Here is a 20,640-nt window from a genome sequence, read left to right on the forward strand (position 1 = left end):
TTCACACCCATCCACCCTCTCCATGCACGCCACCACCACAAAGCTCGTACCAACATCTCCAAAACATGCTCTCCAAATAAAGTAGCTTATATTTTATATACTCGCCACTAAGAAACTCTAAAAATATGCAGTATGCGGGTATGCAAAACGAACCTGCCGATGAAATACCTTAAGAACCTGTGTCTCTAAAAATTTCCAAAAGCTATCATAATTGGGATCTAATAAATGTTTTGACCAGACTAATTTCTGAGCTTGTGAAAAAGCCTCAACGTCAATCATACGCAACCCTCCATCACTGTAGTCATTGAATAAATAATTTCTTTTAACCCTGTCATTCCCACCATTCCAAATAAATTTAAAAAACAAAGTGTTCAATCTCTTAAAAAATGTCTTAGGAATTGTAATACACAGAACCGAAAATAAGTATAAAAGCTGTGGCAGCAAAAGGCTCTTTATCACAGTAATTTTACCAATTAAAGACAAACTTCTTGAACGCCAACAATTCAAAATTTGCTGAATTTGCGTCAATTTAGGAATAAAATTTAACTCATACAAAGCATTCACATGTAATGAAAAATTAACACCAAGTGTTTTAAAGGTATTCTCTTTCCATACAAGACCCTCATTGCTGAGGGGCTTAAATTCACTACCCTTCAACCTACCAATATGAATAGCCTCAGATTTAGACATATTTATCTTGCATCCAGATAACCCAGCAAAAGTCCTAAGAGAATCAAACAAATTTCTAAATGACTCAAAATCCCCATGCAAAAAAACAAGTTGTGTCATCAGCCAAAAGACTCAATTTTTTCTCAACATCCCCGATCTTAATGCCATTGATATTCTCATTGTTCCTGATTGAAATTGCCAGCACTTCGATAGCGCAAAAGAAACAACAGAGGCTAAATCGGACAGCCTTGAAAAATGCCACGTTCCATAGAAATACCTTCGGAGAGAAACCCATTATTACTGACATAACTTCTCCTATTACAATAAAATGTTTTTACCCACTGAATGAAATCTGAGCCAGAATTAAAGGCCTCCAAGACCTTAAACAAATAATCATGCTCAACAGAGTCGAATGCTTTTTCAATATCTAGCAATACTATAGAGCCAGGAATGTCATTTGAGTCACAATAATCAATCAAATCAATAATAGTTCTAACATTATTGCCTATATTCCTCCCTTTCATAAAACCAGTTTGATCATCATGGATAATTTCATGCAAAAAAAACTTAAGACGGTTAGCCATAAGTTTAGCAATGATTTTATAATCTGTATTAAGAAGCGAAATAGGGCGATGATTTTTCACAAAGAGAGGATCCTTATCTTTTTTTGGAAGTAAGGTAATCACACCATTGCGTTGTGAACTAGACATGAAACCTTGCTCAAAAGAGTAGTGATAACAATTTAAAAGCATGTCGCAAATGTCATTGAAAAAAACAATGTAAAACTCAGCTGGCAGACCATCATAGCCTGGGCTACGATTCATATTCAACGACTTTAAAGAAGTTAAAATTTCAGCTTTGGAAATAGGCCTATTCAGCTTATTTTACTTTCATCCATAAATTGGGGAATATCAAGTTTATCTAAATATGAAATTATATTATCCTTATTGCTAGGAGAAGATTTGGAAGTGTACAAGGTTTCATAAAAAGAGTGTAATTCATTGAGAATATCTTTCTGATCTGAAATGATGGAGCCTGTATCCTTTTTCAAAATATTAATATTTTTCTTCTCGCTAGAACGTTTCTCAAGATTACAAAAATATCTGGAACTTTTTTCACCATGCTCTGCCCACTTAATCCTTGATCTAACTATCAAACCAGCCGTTTCCTGATCCACAATTTTGTTTAAATCCACTTTCAATGAATCCAATTGTTCAAGTAAATCAGAAAGCTGCTGTGGAGCATCAGGACCAACATTAGAGATTTCATTATTAATTTGGTCAATTTTAGTTTGAATCTCCTGCTTGTTTTTGATTTTTTCTCTCTTCTTTCTGCTACAATACTGAATACAATGGCCAGTAACAGTACACTTAAAAGCATCCCACACGATATGGGGGTTACAAGAAGTATCCCTATGGATATCCTTGAATTCAGTAATTTTGTTTTTAATAAAAGACACAAAATCTGCATCATGCCTGAGATAATGACAATTCAATTTCCAATAGCTTTTGCCTCTCGGGGGAACATTAATAGAAATTTTACATTTCACAATTGAGTGATCAGATTTAATCCCACAGACAATTTCAGAGTGTTTCACATTATCAGCTAAATTAGAGGAAACTAAAATGTAATCTAGCCTAGAAAGAACAGGAGGATTTTTTTGATGCCTTGTAAAACCACGCAATGTTGAATGCTCATTCCGCCAAACATCAATCAAATTGAATTCATCCATAAGGGCACTCAATGCTTTGGAAGCATTTTTATTACTATGAGTTGGGCATGAGCCACGGTAGTCAAGCGGGCCTAAAGCAACATTCAAATCACCAGCAATCACCAACCGAGACGAGTCAAGATTGTCTAGTTTAGAAAAAACCTCAAAATAAAACTCAGGATCATCATTATTAGGCCCATAAATGTTCACTAAAATCATATTAAAACCATCAATTATAATATCAAGAATAAGAAATCTACCTCCAGGGTCCCTCTCAATAGTATTGACAGAAATTTTGTGATTAGACTTGATCAAAATTCCAACCCCTCTGCTACTGGAAGCAAAACTTGAAAACCAACAATGACCACCCCATTGTGAACTCCAGAATTTTTCATTAGAATCAGACGAGTGCGTTTCCTGAAGAAAAATAATATCATCACCTTTTTTATGAAAATAACTAAAAACAGCTTTACGCTTAAACCCATCCTGTAACCCTCTGCAATTAAAAGTGGAAAATTTAAGAGCCATTAATCACAATTTTACACAAATCTGAATTGCAAAAACATTCAAGCATGTTTTCATAATAAACAGGGACCTGAATCATTAAATGGAAATTAAGAAGCTTATTATTCCACACCAGCACTAAGATAGACTCTTTAAGACAAATAAAAGAATTATTACATAGCTCCCAAAAATTACAATTATATTGCCATAGTCTACATGACTCACATTCACATTTGTAGAGATGGGAAAGAACAGTACAGACGGACACCACACACACAGAAGATGGACGACACATACACAACACAAACATCAACAACAAAAACAACTAACACCCATCCGTGACATCCCACAAAAAAAAAAATGGTAAGAACTTCAAGATGAAATACAGTTCCAACCAGTCGGTATGCCCAAGGAAAAAGCCTAACGGGAGCCCCCAAAAATTTGAGAAAAAATTTTTAATTAAAAATGAAACAAAATAAAATTTATCATTTTAAAATTTTTGTTTTGCTTTTATAATCTTTAAAAAAAAAGCAAAACGTGGAAGGTCATGCGCTCTCTTAAATGGCTTTTAAAGATTGGGGTGAAGGAAAAGTCAAAATCAAGATTGAGGAACCAGACGTAAAAATTAAATAAACACACAAAATTCCATAGCAAATTCAATCCAACCTTAGACCCCTCCCTCAGCACAATCTTTAAGATTGATATATCAAGAGAGCACACTGAACACAATTAAACATGCCAAAAAATAAATAAACAAATAAATAAATAGATCAATAAATTATACCAAAAAAATTATTTGGTAGGCACAAAAATATTTTTAAAAAAAATATTTAGAGTAACCCCCACCCCCTCCAAAATACCACTCACACAAATGGGAACAAACCAAAAGATCGACGGAGAGCTTCAAACGTGATTAGCATCACAATTGGTGCAAGGGGCCACCAGCAAAAATAAGGCACCAAAACACAAACACCCACCAAAGCCCCTGACACACGAAACAGCCAAGCAAGAAATGAAGCCAATCACATCCCCAAAGCCCCGTCGATCTCTCCGCCCATTCCAAACATTTGTAAACAAGGATAAAACAGTGACTAAAAAAGAGATACATTTAAATGAAGCAAATATCAGTGTCCATAATTAAACAAAGAATGTACAAGTTTTTTTTTTGTACAAGCAGATAAAACAATGGAATACAGTTTTGTGTTCAAATCAGTTCAAAAATGTGCACACAGCCTGAAATATTTGATCACAGGCAAAAAAGCCATACAGGAGTAACAGTCAATTTTCACAGCCATGTTGTTTTCCTTCTCCAATAAAGTGCACAAAAAAAGATGTTCAGAACAACTCCCGGAGTGTGAAAACGGAGCCTAAAAACCAAACTGTGACTAGTTTCACCTCACCGGCTTAGCAAAAAATCATGTCAAAGCATTCCCATGTATTATTTTTAATGAAACATTTGCAAAAGCATTAGAGTCAATACATGAATGTCCAATGAAAGTTAGCGATTAAGTGCACATAATGCAGTTATACACCAGTCGTGCCAGTCCACACAAGATGAATCCGTTTATGGATCTCTGACAACGCCATTAGCTTCTCGAATCTTGATGGTAGCTGGGTATACAAGGAACGCGTTCTTCCTTCATTTCTCAGGCGACGGTTCTTGAAGTTGGGCCCTACGGAGCTGTTGCACCTTCTGTGAGTAGTCATTGGCCACAAAAAGCTTAGCTTCAGATGGTCCAATTGTCTTACTTTTGAAGAGATCTGCAAGGGCTTTACGACATTTTTCTTTTTCTTGGAAAAAGGTAAACCCAACATGGATGGGACGTGACTTATTAGGTCTGGAACCTGGCTGTTTAAGCTTACCAGTGCGGTGAGCACGTTGGATACTGACCTGGTCAACAATGTTACAGTCCTTCAACATATTACCGATGAGGCTACAACAATCGGGACCTTGTTCTGTCCCTTCAGGCAGGTTAAAGATTACAATATTGTTTCGTCTGCTCCTATTTTCTAGGTCGTCCAATTTCACATCTGCGAGTTCAAGTTTTTGTTTCAACATTGTGATTTCATCTTGCATATTATCCATTTCTAACTTGAATCCTCGAACACTTCTCTACACTCTTTCAAAACATTAGCGAATCTCACCTCCGGCGGGTTTCAAATTCTTGAAACCACTGTGGTGGACCTGCGGACATGGTAGAATCGTGTTGACGTTGCAGTGTTTCGTTGAGAGATGCATCGCCATGGGCGCCGCCATCTTGACTACGTGACCCGGAAGTATTCTGGCTCTGCATGTTAACTTCATCAGGAAAGCTTAAAGTTTTGCTGCTTTAACGTGTCTAGCATTTCCCTGAGGCTTTGTTGGAGAGGCAGGTCTCTTATCTGTCTTCTTAGGAGGACTCATATTGGCAGAACAATCTTGAAAATTAGCTTAAAGCACCAAAATTATCCAAATTTCAGGAGCTCCCGCACAGCCGTGTCTCACACTTCGGCACTCATCACGTGACCTAATGTGTAATCTAGTGGGATTATATGCAACCAATGATGTACAAAATTACAGTCACACAAGATTTGATACATCACAAATAATCAATTAAAAACAATTAATAAAAACTGATTTTTTTTTAATAACAATAGCCCAAGCCTCTATGTGTATCATGCTCAGCAAGTGGCAGTATACATGTACAATCGGTGATAAAAGTACATAATATTATAAACTAGATTAGTACAGTACACTGTATTACAACCTCTTTCATTTTAAGAACATAATCTCTAATAAATTCCATCCATTAATAAAGTTTTACCTCTCTTTTCTTTTCCTTTCGCTTGTATCTTATAATTGCATTTGCAGCAGCCATAGCCTCTATTACAAATGTTGCGGTCATGAAACTGCAAGGAAAAGAGTAAACACATGCAATTTAGGATACATGTATGATACTGATAAAGATTAAATGAAGGCATTTATACATTGTATATGGCTCAAAATATGCTAAGGTGTCATATTATAGCCATATATTTTGACATCTTTTTTTTAAAATAATAATTATAGAAATGGAATATTTGCTAGTTTAGTGGCAAGTTTAGGTAGTAAAGACATAGCATACACAATTTAAGTAAAATCCTTTCACTCTAAATAATAAAAAAAAAAAAATAGCTGTAAAAATGCCTATTTTTACACTTTTATTTGTAACATGCCAAGAGACGCCTTTTTCAACAGCTTTTAATTTTTTTATGGATCCTTATAGAAATTCATGTGACCTGTTTCCCAAAATGGTGCAGTAAACCAATCAAAAAAACAGAAAGAGGCATTATGAATTATAAGTTAACAGATCAAAAAAGGATTTAAAAGTTTGCCTTTGCGTATGTTACTATTGTCTGTCAAACTTTTGATTGATTTTGAAGTCCCTCAGTTTTTTATAAACAAAGTCTTGAAGCATAAACTAAAGGGTAAATCTATTGTAAATAACTTCATTTCTCCATATTATAATCAATTTGTAAGTGGCTGCCATCTTTTTTGAACATAAAACAATTTTAAAATTTTTCTTGAAATGTCTGTCAAATAGTAACATACGCAAGACGGTGCTGTAATTCCTGCTAAACTAGGGTGATACAGCTAATTATGCTACATGACATAGCATTTAGCTCCACCTAGCTTTGTGGCACTATCACTTTGTGAGGAGAAGCTTTTTTGATGACACAATCCATTGTTAAGTGTTGTCTGTCAAACATTTGTACGCAAGTAACATACGCAAGATTTGTATGTGTCTGTCAAAAGTAACATACGCAATACGTTTAAAAAAATTAAAAATCACTTGATGTTCACATTATGATGATAGTTTAGAGTTTATAAAAGTGTTTTAAAACATGTGATTTATAAACTGCATGTGATCTTTATTCAATTTCCCATCTTGAACTACTGTTTTTGCCAAATTATTATTCTGTATGTTACATTTGACAGACATCTTATGTATGTTATGGCTTGACAGACACACATATTTTATTTATAACAATTTATCCTCCTTATTGTAATATTTGGACACATTTTTTCCACAATCAGTTGCTGTAGGTCCTACACCTAAATAACCACAAAATACCTTATGTAATACTTTATAAATTTTTATTTGATTGCAGAAAATCATCAAAATTGTGTCTGTCAAATATAAGGTACGCAAGGGCTAGAAAATTAAATTTGTGAAGTAAATGGTCTATAACTTATCTTTCTTTTAGTGTATTATGAACGATATATGTGCATACTATAATTTAAACCTGGTTGGAGACCAAAAGAAAAGAGCTGGAAAAATAATTGTGTGTTACACTTTTATGACACCTTAGCTTATTTTGAGCCATATACAAGTTGTCAAAGCGACAGATATGCAGCCCTTGAATTAACCCACGGCACCGATGGCATAATGCCGTGGGTGCCCATCCCCACTGACATAATGCCCTCAAAATATGTCCTTTACTGACAGCAGTCACTTGCCATGCCCTCTAATGAAGTTGCCATCGGTGCCCAGCCCTGCCCCTTCATTATAAAATCATCTATCAGACTGTTTGTGTGTGTTTTCTTCACTTTTGAGAAATTGCCTGGGTGCCCTTCTCAAATTTTAAACAGTTGCCGTGATGCCCTCTTGAAATATTACAAACTGCTGTGCTGCCTTGCCTTTTCAGTGAAAATCCAAGGCAATTATCAACTTGCCCTAAAAAGTTGCCATGCCCCTTCAGATCCTTAATTCGAGGGCTGTGACTACCCCGTACAGCTCCACATTATGCACCTGGCTTGGAGGGGGACAAGCGAGATAAAGTGTATTATCCCAAGGAGACAAAATGCTGCCCTTGAAAGGGTTCGAACCCATAACCTTGCCCTAACCATGTCCATGCCACTGTGATCTCAAGGTATAAACTCCTTTAAATGTGAGGGAGAAAGTTATTCCGTAAGGTAAGGAATTGTCACGTCAATGTCAGACTGAGATTTTTGTGTGTTGGATAATTTAGAAAATAATTTAGAAAATAATAAAACAGAGGGAAAATATAGAATTTACTCAATCCAGCGGGAATAACGCACAAAAAGTGGGCGATTTTATTAAAGTGCATGGGGGCTTTGAGACAAACTATTATAAATTAAGATGGCCTGATGAAAATGATGTCACATATAGTCACAAAAATTAATTTAGAGGTAACTTCAGCAATGGATGTTGCTGGAATTGGGTTGTCAAATTCAGAACCCAGTTGTGCAAAATTTCAAAAGGATATGCAAGGATAAAAATTCACAATGTGAAAATTCATGAGGACTTTTAAATTTTGTGAATCAGGAATCTTCATGAAATTCACGAAATTAAATACCTCGCGAAATTAAGTGGTTTTACAGTATGATTCACATTTATTAAGGTGGTACTACACCCCTTGATAAATCTGTGATTATTTTTGCATTTTTCTCAAAAAATAATAACACATTGGTAACAACAGTTAAATGTATATTATAGGGGCAAGGAATCCAGTTACTACACTGGAATTTCAGTGACTCAAGACAAGCGGTACATTATTTATGACAAGAAAAAAAGTACCGCTAGAATGTACCTCATTATTTCTTAACATATATTTTTTCATAATGAACCACTTGTCTTGAATCACTGAAATTTCAGAGAAGTAATTGGATTCCTTGCCCCTATAATATACATAACTTTCCAATGTGTAGTTACTTTTTGAGAAAAATGCAAAATTAGTCACAAAATTTATCAGGGGGTTAGTACCACCTTAAGTAGTCAGTAATTGTTTTAGTTGTACAAATTCAGCATTCAAAGCTGTCAATACATCATACCCTCACTAGATTTAAAAAAAGTAACCAGTAGTTTTGACATGCTGACATGTGAATTTTCACATCATAGGCCCTATTGCACACTCCCGCATTCGCCTGCTCCACATCCGCCTGCTCCTCCACCCATGGCATTTTTTCATTTCAACTGATGTGATTTTTTTACTGAATATTTGAATAATATAATTATATGCTTCCGTAGACTGAAAGAGTATAATATTAGGCTTAAAATGAGGTATCAACCACTGCTGTAGGATATGGGGTTATGGAAAGCCAATCAAATTTGTATCGCAATTTTCAGAAAAGTGTATTCCCTACCCTTTTTACATACCCAACTTATGACATGCGACCAGGTACTCTTTAGCAAATTGAAAATACCTTGGGTGGGTGCTTATTGGAATGAATACGGTACTCCAATTTCATGTGCATGGATCAATCAATCAATTCTAAGTCAAAACTCTTACCTCATGAAAGCCAGTGCTATGATGATAAGACCTGATAAAACCAATCCTGCCTGGCCAAAGGCCTTGGGCATTGTTAGTGCACCCGTACCGACTATTAAGTTGAAAACAAATATCAAGCCCACCTGGAAATAAACAAAAGTCAACATTTTAATGTCACAATTTCAAATGCCAGTTTGCTGTGAAACAAATATGATGCAGCGATGTAGATTGTAAAATAACCAAAGGAAATCTCTGGCAATCACAACATTATGCCGTATATGTTAGAAAATTAATTATCAAAATTTGGTGAGGAAGGCCCTTATTAATTTGTTAATTTGTAACAAATTTAATATTCATTTTTGTGTAAAATTGCAATTGCAAAGGCTTTTTCAACACATCATAAAAATGGGGAGGCTCCTAATGTTTTTTTCTTTCCCCAAAGCCCTACCCCTAGCTTGAAGAATGTGTTTATAATTTATGATAACCAAGAAATTCATAACATGTCTTTACATCACAACAATTTTAGAAACAAAGCAAAGGGAGCAAATAAGAAAAATATCAAAAATATTTGAAAATCTCCAAAAATCAGTGAGGGTTGGGACTTACACAACATTACAGTTTGATGGGAGTAGGCTTATGGCTTTGAGAACCCCATACAATGTATCTTTCCAATGTACATGCAGAGATGTTATACATGATGTTTATTTTACTTGGCCTAATAACAATTAGCTTCTATTTTTAGCTTCCACAGAAGTATGGCAGTCTAATGCTCTGATTGACATAAGCGCCCTGATAATGAGGCTGGTCGTTGGTTAGGGGCGATGAGAAGGAGGTCCCCAATCTTGGATGACTAAATCAGACAATGAAGGTAGTAGAGAAGGAGAAAGCTGGCACACATTCTATTGTACAATCATAATCACCGGCATCGCCCCTAGTTTGAGGTTTCCAGTCAACTTTTTGATCATATGCTGAAACAGCATTCTAACTTGATGAAAATTAATTAAATGATGTACATTATGCTTTATATCTCTTTCAATGGCTAGTTAAAAAGAGGGCTTAGGACGTGGTTTATTTTGAAACCTTGGGGGAGGAACAATTGTTAGAGTTTTGGGTAAACAAGTAAAATTGGACCAACCCGGGCAATACCGGGCAACACTGAGATTAATTTCGTTTGATGAAAGAATTCCTCAACTCAACAATGCGCAATTTATTTTTAGATCTTTATATGTTTAAAACAGTGGTTAAAACAATTAACTGCACCATTCCATAATAAACTGTTTAGAAACATTTTGGAACAACATATTAATTTTAAAAAACCTTCTTATATTACCTGGTAATTTAAATGAAATATGAATAATCAATTTCAACAAAAAGCTAGTGAATGTACATGTATGTGCATCCATAATACATGTTTTGCGCATACATGATTTACTTGTCACTAAATATGAACCCTCATGAGACGGAGTCATTGCAGAAATTATCGGCGAAGATCATTAGTTCAAAAGTGTCTGTCTCTATTGTGATTACAATATGTATGTAGGACTTACGTAATGAGCTTAATTAATGCAAGCTTACTTGTTCTCTACTACCTTCATGATCAGACTGAATGAGTATTTGGACAGGGGGGGTCTTGGGGGGGTCTGAAAATCAATATTTTCAACAACAATCATTATTATATACCTAATTCTGTTTTTGTGAAAAGATCGTTTGCATGTTTTATGCAAAGCGCCCTCACATCCATATTTGGACGTAAAACAGCCATTTTAAGAAAACGACAACTCCAATTTTTATGCAACTTTCATAAATGGAATTCTAGACATCAATTACATACAAATCAGCAACAACTTTAACATAATTAGGCATATAATAATGATTATTGCTCATTTTTTGGCCGATTTGGATGAAAATGGTGTCAAAATGCTCAGGAGATCATACTGCATCAAATCATAGATTATTTTGATAATCTATGATCAAATAAGCCTGTTCCCTAAGAAATTTGAACATCAGGATTCCTTAACGCACCACTATTTATACAGATATGAAAAGTAAAAATTATTTCTTTGATTTAGAGGCACATTGTGTTTCTGATTCCAAAGTGTGTAATTTACGACTAAAATTCAACATGCACAAGTTTGTACAGTATTTTAAAAGTTTACCTGCACAGAATCAAAGTCACCTGCATACATGTACATGTGCAGGCATGCAGGTGGTAAATCGAACACTGTCAGACTGTCAAAAAAAAAAAAAAAATTCAAGATGTTTTGTATTTTTAATATGAAAATTGATAATTTGTATTCATGTCATACTCAAAAGGGCTGGGGTATGAACGTTTGGACAGTATTTATTGTGGGACATTAGAGCACATCAGACATATCGAATTGCATTCTGTATCTGAAGAATGTCTTTCTGATATCAAATAATTTTGATTTTTGAAATTAGCAATGTAATACACATTTTATGGCAAATCATTAAAATTGATATTTTTGATATATAACAGTCCTCGAAATAAATTTTATAAATCTAATGATATATTCTTAAAGTGTATGTAGGTGGAATGAAATACCGACGATCAATTGAAAATTTTGACCTTTCGTATTGAAGATATGGATTTTTTTCCCCAAAACACCAAAAAAATAGGTCTTTTGGAAAAAAAAATCCATATCTTCAATATAAAAGGTCAAAATTTTCAATTGATCGTCGGCTTTTCCTCCCAGCTACATACACTTAGATCATTAGATTTATGAAATTTACTTTGAGGACTGTTATATATCAAAAAATTGAAAAATATGATATTTTTATAATTTGTCATAAAATTGGTATTATATCGTGATTTTCAAAAAATGAAAATTATTTGATATCAGAAAGACATGCTTCATATTCAGAATGCAATTCGATAGGTCTGAGCTGCTCTCATGTTCCATAAAAAATACTGTCGAAACGCCATAAACGCTATCATTCCAGATCTTTAATGATTTCAAAATGCATTCAAATTCAATGCATTTTGAAATCATTAATAGAGTATGACATGAATACAAATTATCAATTTTCATATTAAAAATACAAAAACATCTTGAATTTTTTTTTTTAGGTCAACCATGAATGATCCTAGCATTTAGGTCTAGGTCCTGGGTAGTCCTGCCAGCAAGACTTCAGTCTTTATCATAATGACATCTACGGACCTGGTATCTAGGTATGACGAGTTACAGTTACTGGAACTAGGTCCTGGGACACTCCAAACCGAAAAAATAAATAACTTAAAAAATTTGGGGGTGGGACTTTACTCGAAGGTGAGACTATACTCGCGTCAGTACGGTATCTTTGCACTCAAAGGGAAAAATCATAAAACATGCCAGGCACAAATTATACCTGTTGGTGAAAAAATTCAAAAAGTTTGATTTCTTATCAAGCCAAGGAAATCAACTCCCAATAATTACAAAAGGAAAAGCAATTAGTTTTTTTCTATGCGGAGAAAATTGGCTGGAACCGAAAGGCCGGCCCTAGTCCAAACCAATAGGGTTTTCGCTAGGGTGGCCCCTTTTACAAACTGGAGAAATGGGTAAGTGCAATGGATGGAACCCCGACCGAGGGAATACAGGTCAAGTCATCAAAATAAATTTCCGTAACGTCATTAGTCACACTCGTGACACACTAATTGTTACTCGAGAACTCTACATGTAGCTTTGAATTTGCACTAGATAGTTACCCATTCGAGTACTTTGCTAAGTACTGTTTTTCGGTCAGACAGTGGTGCAATTTTTTGCACCAAAGGTTATTTATTCTGTTAATATTGAAATTTGGTTTAAGTTATTTCGATGAGTCCACTGTATCTTTTGAGCAAGATTTGCCTATTTTGGAGAGTGTAATTTTAGCAACATTTTTAAGGGGGTACTACACCCCTGCCCAAATTTGTGCCTATTTTTGCATTTTTCTTAAAAATTATAGCGCATTGGGCACAATTAAGATATGTATATTATAGGGGCAAGGACTACAACTACTGCACTGTAAATTTTATTTCAGCACATACAACAGTTGTGGAGTTACAGTCAAAAATGAGGGAAAACCAATGTTTGATCAATAAATCAATAACTACTTGCTTTGAGTTGCTGAATTTTCAGTACAGTAGTTGTAGTCCTTGCCCCTATAATATACATACCGTATCTTACTTGTCACCAATCTGCTATAATTTTTGAGAAAAATGCAAAAATAGGCATAAAATTGGCCAGGGGTGTACATGTAGTACCCCCTTAATGCAATCGCCTGTCGTGATCGGCTGCGTTTACTTTTGAACTTCCATTGCTTTACACTGTGTCATGCTTCAGCGAGTCCGACTAGATTTTGAATGCAATGGTCTCTAGCCTGGAATGTGTTAAAGCTATTGGTGAGCAAATTTTTGGCTATATGGACTTCTCAAGCAAACTAATTTTTTTTTCAAATGCGTTTGAAAATTGGTGACGATTAAATCAAGTAGTTAGTGATCTTAGTTATCGTTCCACACTCTATCTCCATCGACACAGTAATTATGACTAGTTATTGTGTCCTCATCATGTCATGCTCAAGAATTAAAACTCCCGGCTCCGACCGGGAGTTCTAACAGGTGCTATGTATGTGTTTATAATGTGTTTAATGTGCAAAAAATTGTGCATACATTGTACATGTTAGTACTTAGCCGTCGGTACGAAGAAATCGTTGCTCCAAAAATGATTGCAAATTACCCATTTGTAATCATTTTTCACCACAAAATATGATATGAAAACACAGGTGAGCAATGTATGAATTTATTAGGTATGAGAGGCAAACCCTAGTTAACACATTTTGTTGGTCAGCCAAATTTGCCTAGCCCTAGACCGGGGCCCAAACACAATACATATTTACATAGAAATTTAAAAGAACAGATTGGACAGGTCTGTACCTACATAAATATGTTTTCTATACTTCACTTGACCCAAATATATGATTTTTTATGGTGATAAGACAATCGCACATGGAATTTTAGCGGGATTTTGATAGCAGTTCCATTAAAAAAAGCTGCTATCATCGTAATGAAACTAAGATCTAGAAACACCCCCGTAATGCTGTTTTGGGGAATTTTGCTAGCAGAATCTTTTGCTACAGAAAATGCTATGACAAAAAGGATTTCAGTTTTGGCTTTCTTTACTCAAGGGCTTTCTTTTGATATATAAAATGATGCAGTTTGATGGCAAATTTGAATTCACCTAGCATACCTAAATTTATGCCATAACCTAGGTATGCTAGGTGAATTCAAATTTGCCATCAAATTGCATCATTTTATATATCAAATTAAAGCCCTTGAGTAAACTAAGCCAAAACTGAAAACCTTTTTTTCATAGCACTTACCGTCAACAAAGTTACATCTTGTCAAAGATTGACTTTCATCAAAAAGATTCAGCTAGCAAAATTCCCCAAAACGGCATTTCGGGTGTTTCTAGATCTTAGTCTCATGGCGATAGCAGCTTTTTTAATGGAACTGCTATCAAAATCCTCTAAAATTCCATGTGCGATTTGATTATCACCATAAAAAATCATATATTTGGGTCAAGTGAAGTATAGAAAACATATTTATGTAGGTTTCCTTCACCCACCTATTCTCGAAAAAATTCAAATTTCTATGTAAATATGCATTGTGTTGGGGCCCCGGTCTCGGCGAATTCGCTGACTAGTAAATGTGTTATACTAAAATGCAGAAAACCTTAGACGAGCGCGTATTGTAAGGATACATCGCGTATATACGGCGTTGCACGCACTTGTCTCTGATTGGCTCGCTAGGCTAAGGCGATATATTGTTGCTGAGTGGAAATTTATGAATGAACTGTGCGCCGTACGCGTTGTTAGCGCCGAATTTGCAACATCACGGTAGTCGCGCTCGTAAAAGGTTTGCTGCATTTTAGTATAACTATGGTTTGCCTAGGTTACCTACATAACCCATGCATGATGGCATGAATGATGAGGTCAAACACATGAACAGGTTGTTGTTATTTTTGCGACATTTATAATGAAAACAATTAACACAAGTGAAGATGCATGGCACCTGCTATAACTTGAGAAGTCCTGAAACGTTCGAAATTTGTAGTTACTACAACTGCATGGATAGATCTATTTCATAGTAGATTTTAGTAAGCTTACACAAACAATTATGAGAGTTGAGACAAAAGATGTCAACATCAAGTTCAACATGCATGGTCAAGGCAGGAAAATTCATGAGAATTCTTACCCATGGCGAATACAGTTCGCCAGTGTCTGGACCACCACCAGCCATGACACTCACAAATCTTCAAAAAGTAATGAATTTATCCAACAATATTGTTATTTTAACAAAAATAGTTTAGATGACACGTCGCGATTGCATGATTGACGTTCCACAACGCAACGGTGATGATGACACAATTTACCACACGAAGACTTCGTTACATCATCAGCAGTCACACATTCAGCTTCCGGTACTAATGTAGTAGAGCAGACACGAGTAGATAATGGCAAAGTGGATGCACGTTATGCTAAAACTTCTGACCCTTTCAGTGGCGTAGAGCTGCGTAGCCAGCACTTTTTCAGAGGGAGGGGGCGGAATTTTTTTTAAAGGGGGGCACCTTTTGCCCTGCTTTTGGCGACAAAATCAGTTTATGGTACAAATGCGCGCGGCGAAAAAAATTGTCCATATTGAAGCTAAACTGGTGGAATATGGTATAAAAGTGGAATAAATTCACATTTTAGGTGGAATAGACATAAGGGGGGGACCCAGCTATGGCTGCCATTGAGGTGTAGAAATGCGTGAAAATGGATTCGTCTATACTCGAACTATTAAACCATCGAACTAATTTACAAGGCTATTTTAGAAAGCACGAAAATATTGACGATTCAAAAAAACATAACGGTGTGATAATTATGTGAATTCGTAAGTTTTTGTTTTTTTGTTAATTTAATGAAATATGCCTAGGACTGTTATTAGGTGCTACCGCTAGGTGAGTTGTTCAAGTTTGCAAATATTATTTGAAGTTTGCAAACATTATTTTAAAGTTTGCAACAATTATTATAAATATGCAAAATGATCCGGGAAAATTATTTGACGTTTGCAAAATATATTTAAGTTTGTTTGTCCCTCATAGTACACCATACATTTCCATTTTATCGACGAACGAGTTTATCGATTGTCCCCTATGCTACCCTATAATCATAATCAATAATCATCACCAACAACTACCGCAGAAAAACCAGAGTAACCGCCCTGTTGTCAGACCTCAATCTACCATCTTTGGAACAGAGGCGAGAATCTGCCAGGCTATCCATGATGTACAAAATTCACCACCACGGAAGTACAGATGGAAGCTAGATGGAAGTGCCCAGTCACTACACTCAACCCAGCAGAAGTTGTCAAAACCAGAAGTCACCACAGTGACCAGTCACCATAAGGCCGTGTAAAATTAATAATTTGGTTCTCGTCCCTCCCTCCTCAATTTCTGGGATTTGTCAGATTTTTTATTTTTAGATTTTTCAATTTTTTAAGACTTTGGAATGATTTATGAAATCTTCATACATATAAATAAGTTTATTAGAGAACAAGCATCACTTCCAAGTCTTTTTGTGGTACTCTAGGGGGTTTAACCTCAAAATCTCACATTTGAAAAAAAAAAAAAAAAAGGCCTCGAGCACTGTTGGAGAAGACCGAAAACTACTGACAATGCTAATTTTACATTGAAAAAAAAAAAAAAAAAAAAACACCTCCCTCCCTCATCAATTCATGAAAATCCTCTGGACGAGAACCAAAACATTAATTTTATACGGCCTAATCACACCCAGGACTGATGCGGGGATGCGGGGACTGATGTTTACAAAATACAGTTTCTACCCAAGAACAATACCGAAATGGAACAGTGAGTCTACCTATCACAACCATACAATCACCAATGGTCAAGAGCTTCAATGCATGCACCAACCAAGCTGAAACCAGTGGGATACCAGAGCTGTATATAGGCCAGGTCTCCTCAGCAGCTGGTCCAGCCTCCTCCTAGATCTCATCTGTATTTCCTGCACTTTTTAATCACCGTTATCTTTGCCATGCACATATGGTGGTGGGCCGTGTATGGTGTATTTGTGATTTGCTGCGCCGGATGTGATACTGCACCAATGGGCGCGATACCAATCTCGATTGGTCTACCCAGAATTCCTGTAGATGTAGATGTAATAAAGGAATCCTAATTTCATGAATGATTTATTCAATCATGCTGAAGCCACACAGCAAGCTATACTGATGATGTAGCTTGTACGGTTTTAAAACTTAAAGTGTGTCATAAAAATATCATCGTTATAGTATTTGAAAGTTCTGCCTGAGTAAAACGTATTGTCATAGTTGGGAGCATCTTCAGATCATGATCCGCATCCAGAGAAGTGAAACTTCTCAGTTCGGTCAAACGGAAGTAAGTAGCATACTGCAGTTACTGTCCGTTTACCTATACACAATACACAGTGCTCTCACCCACAGACGCGTGACCTCTACAAACAGTGTATGTTATAGGTATATGGGCTTTGCCTAGTTAACATCACGGTGTGAAAAATAACCAGCCAATATGTTAACTATTCTCCAAACTTCTAGCAAATATATTTCTCTAACATGACCTAAAATTACAGCTAGGTTAGATGTTCAGAAGGGGTCGCACTTTCGTAGAATATGAGTGAGGGCAAAGCATAGCTAGCTCATAGCTAGCCAACTCCCCGTGTTAATTGAATGGAAATTTGACCGAAAATATTGAGCTATATTGGTAACGGACCGCTCCGTTCTGAAAAAAAAAAAAAAAAAACGGTACAAGCTACATTTAAACTATTCTATGAAATTCTAGAAAATATAGTTTTGTAACATGTCCTAAATTTTTAGCTAATTTAGGTGTTTGGAGAGGGTCGCACTTTTGTGTTTTAGGAAGGATATGTAAACGACAGATAACACCAAAAATATGAAGAAATTATTTCCAAACCGTGTTAAGTCAACAATCATTATGTTGCTCATTTTCAAGAATGCTGGTTTACAAAAAGCAGGCTATTGTCTCATTTCGTGAACAAAGGTACACATACCATTGTTTCCTTTCGTTTCCTTTATAATCGGTTACCCAACTGAAGCTATAATACCAGCTTTATTGCGATATCGCACATGTAAAACAGACACTTGTGCACAACCAGAGAAGATCCGATTTAATCAGTTGAGCTGTTTCAATGAGTGTTATCTTGGTTTAATAGCTTTTAATGGGGTTTAAGTCCTGCAAAGGTCGAGATGAATTCTACTGTAGACATGACTGCATCATGGTCATATAATGAAGATTATGGAGGTACATGTGTTTTATACCATAGACTATACATTAGACAATAGACATTATATGGAACACGATCAGTGTCAGTAAATGAATATATTGTTCTGGAACTGAATAATTATTCGTACTATTATAGGCCTACGATTTATCATTAATTTGTTTCACGAACTGTCATCTATATTTTGTTTTACAACGTAGATTCCGCATTCTTCTTTTCCTCTCCCCTTTTCATCTAGATATTATTTCTCTTCCTCCCCCTTTCATCTATATTATTTTGTATTACAATGAAATTTCCGCCATTTTCCCTTCCTCTCCCCATGTCATCTATATTATTTTGTACCCTGATTTTGTATTACAATGTAGATTCCGCCCTCTTTCCTTCCTCTCCTTTCATAATTTATATATGATTTTGTATTACAGTGTAGATTCTTCCCTCTTCTCTTCCTCTCCCCTGACATCTATGATTTTGTATAATTACAATGTATGTTACAATGTAGATTCCGCCCTTTTCCACGTTTTCGCTTCCTCTCCCGTTTCATCCATATCATTTTGTATTACAATGTAGATTCCAACCTCTTCTTTCCTCTCCCCATGTCCTCTCCTCCTCCTCTCCCCTTTCATCTATATTATTTTGTATTACAATGTAGAATCGGTCTTCCTCTCCTCCTTTCCTCTATGTTATTTTGTATTATACAGTAGATTCCGCTCTCTTCACTTCCTCTCCCCTTGATCTATATTATTTTGTATTACAACGTAGATTCCACCCTCTTCGCTTCCTCTCCCCATTTCATCTATATTATTTTGTTTATTATAATGCCTTCTATTTCCCCCTTTGATCTTTATTTTTTTGTATCCAGATTCCGCCCTCTTCTCTTCCTCCCCCTTTCATCTATATTATTTAGTATTACAATGTAGATTCCGCCTCTTCCCTTTCTCTCCCCGTTTCATCTATTATTTTGTATTACAATGTAGATTCCGCCCTCTTCCCTTCCTCCCCTTTACTTTACTTTTGTCCTCCGCTTGTTCCTCTCAGAGTCGCGGGGAAATGATAGGATGCATGTCTTGGGCTGCATGGGTAGCATCTATCAGGTGGGTGTTGTGCCTTGTCAGGATTTTCTTGACCCCCTCAATCCATCTTCTTCTTGGTCTTCCTTGCTGTTGTAGGTCCGCAGGGTAAGGCTGGTTGATTTGGGGGGCACACGCATAAGATGACCAAACCATTTGATGCGATGGCTTTCAATCGGGTCTAGCATAGGCTTGGTGTCAACCATGTCTCTGATGACTTCATTCCTGATTTTGTCCCGTCTTGTCAGTCTTGTTTACAGCTTTTCGTAGGCATTTCATTTCACAGGTGGTGATCTTCCGTTCAGTCTTTTTGTTCATAGCTTATGTTTGTGCCTGATAACAAAGAGTCGGAGTATAGATTGCGTTGATGATTGTTCTTTTTGCATCCATTGGCCCGGGCCATTGGCACGACTGAGTGGGAAAGTATAGGCCCAATCATGAAGGTGATGTTGTTTGCTTTCTGGCATCTGGTTTCGATTTCTCGGTCTGTCTTCCCGTCTTCAGTAAAGATACTGCCCAGGTACTTAAACTCCTAGATCCGTCGATTGCAGGAGGGTGGTGTTGTCAATCTTGATGTCCAAGGTCTTTTGGGATCGACTGATCAGCATGGTTTCTGTCTTAGGGATGCTTATGTTCATGCCATACTTCTGGCAGGTTGCGTGCAGTCTGTTGGTGTGGTTTTGTAAGCTAAGGCTGTCACGATGGAAGAGACATTGATCATCCTGCAAACAGTAGTTCATTGAGAGCTTCTTCATCTAGATTTGCTTCTCGGGTGATCCTGTCCATAAAAATGAGGAACAGGAGAGGCGAGAGGATGCATCCTTGTCGGACACCTGACTTCACACAGTACAGGAAACCACTTGGCGAGTTCTGTCCTGACAGTGCAGAGGCTGCCCATGTAGATGGCTCTCACACCCTTGCCCTTTTACACCGTAGTCTTCTAACACAGTCCAGAATAAAATTTCTGTTTACTCGATCAAACGCCTTTTCTTGGTCTATGAATATAGTGTACGGATCTTGGTTGTACTCAAAACTCCGGGCAAAACTCCTTTCACACAGCTGTCTCAGAGCAAATATGGCAACAGTGCACCCTCTGTTCTTCCTGAAAACCAAACTGCGCTTCACTCAGCT

General features: G+C 36.3%; 2 protein-coding genes across 2 annotated transcripts in view; one reads left to right on the forward strand and one right to left on the reverse strand.

Annotated features, from left to right (window-relative positions):
• The window catches only part of LOC140151042 (transmembrane protein 104-like), a 39,053-nt gene extending 23,556 nt beyond the window's left edge, over positions 1–15,497 (reverse strand). Inside the window, 3 exon segments of the mRNA XM_072173232.1 lie at positions 5,689–5,773; positions 9,158–9,279; positions 15,366–15,497. Of these exon segments, the coding sequence (XP_072029333.1) occupies positions 5,689–5,773; positions 9,158–9,279; positions 15,366–15,410 (252 nt within the window). The 5' untranslated portion in view covers positions 15,411–15,497.
• Positions 15,498–17,455: 1,958 nt separating this feature from the next.
• Positions 17,456–20,640, forward strand: part of LOC140151043 (uncharacterized) — a 47,582-nt gene continuing 44,397 nt past the window's right edge. Inside the window, exon 1 of the mRNA XM_072173233.1 lies at positions 17,456–17,562. The gene's annotated coding sequence lies outside the window, so the exon portion shown is untranslated. The remainder of the gene's footprint in view (positions 17,563–20,640) is intronic.

Source organism: Amphiura filiformis, chromosome 4 (assembly GCF_039555335.1).
Source record: "Amphiura filiformis chromosome 4, Afil_fr2py, whole genome shotgun sequence".
NCBI lineage: Eukaryota > Metazoa > Echinodermata > Ophiuroidea > Amphilepidida > Amphiuridae > Amphiura > Amphiura filiformis.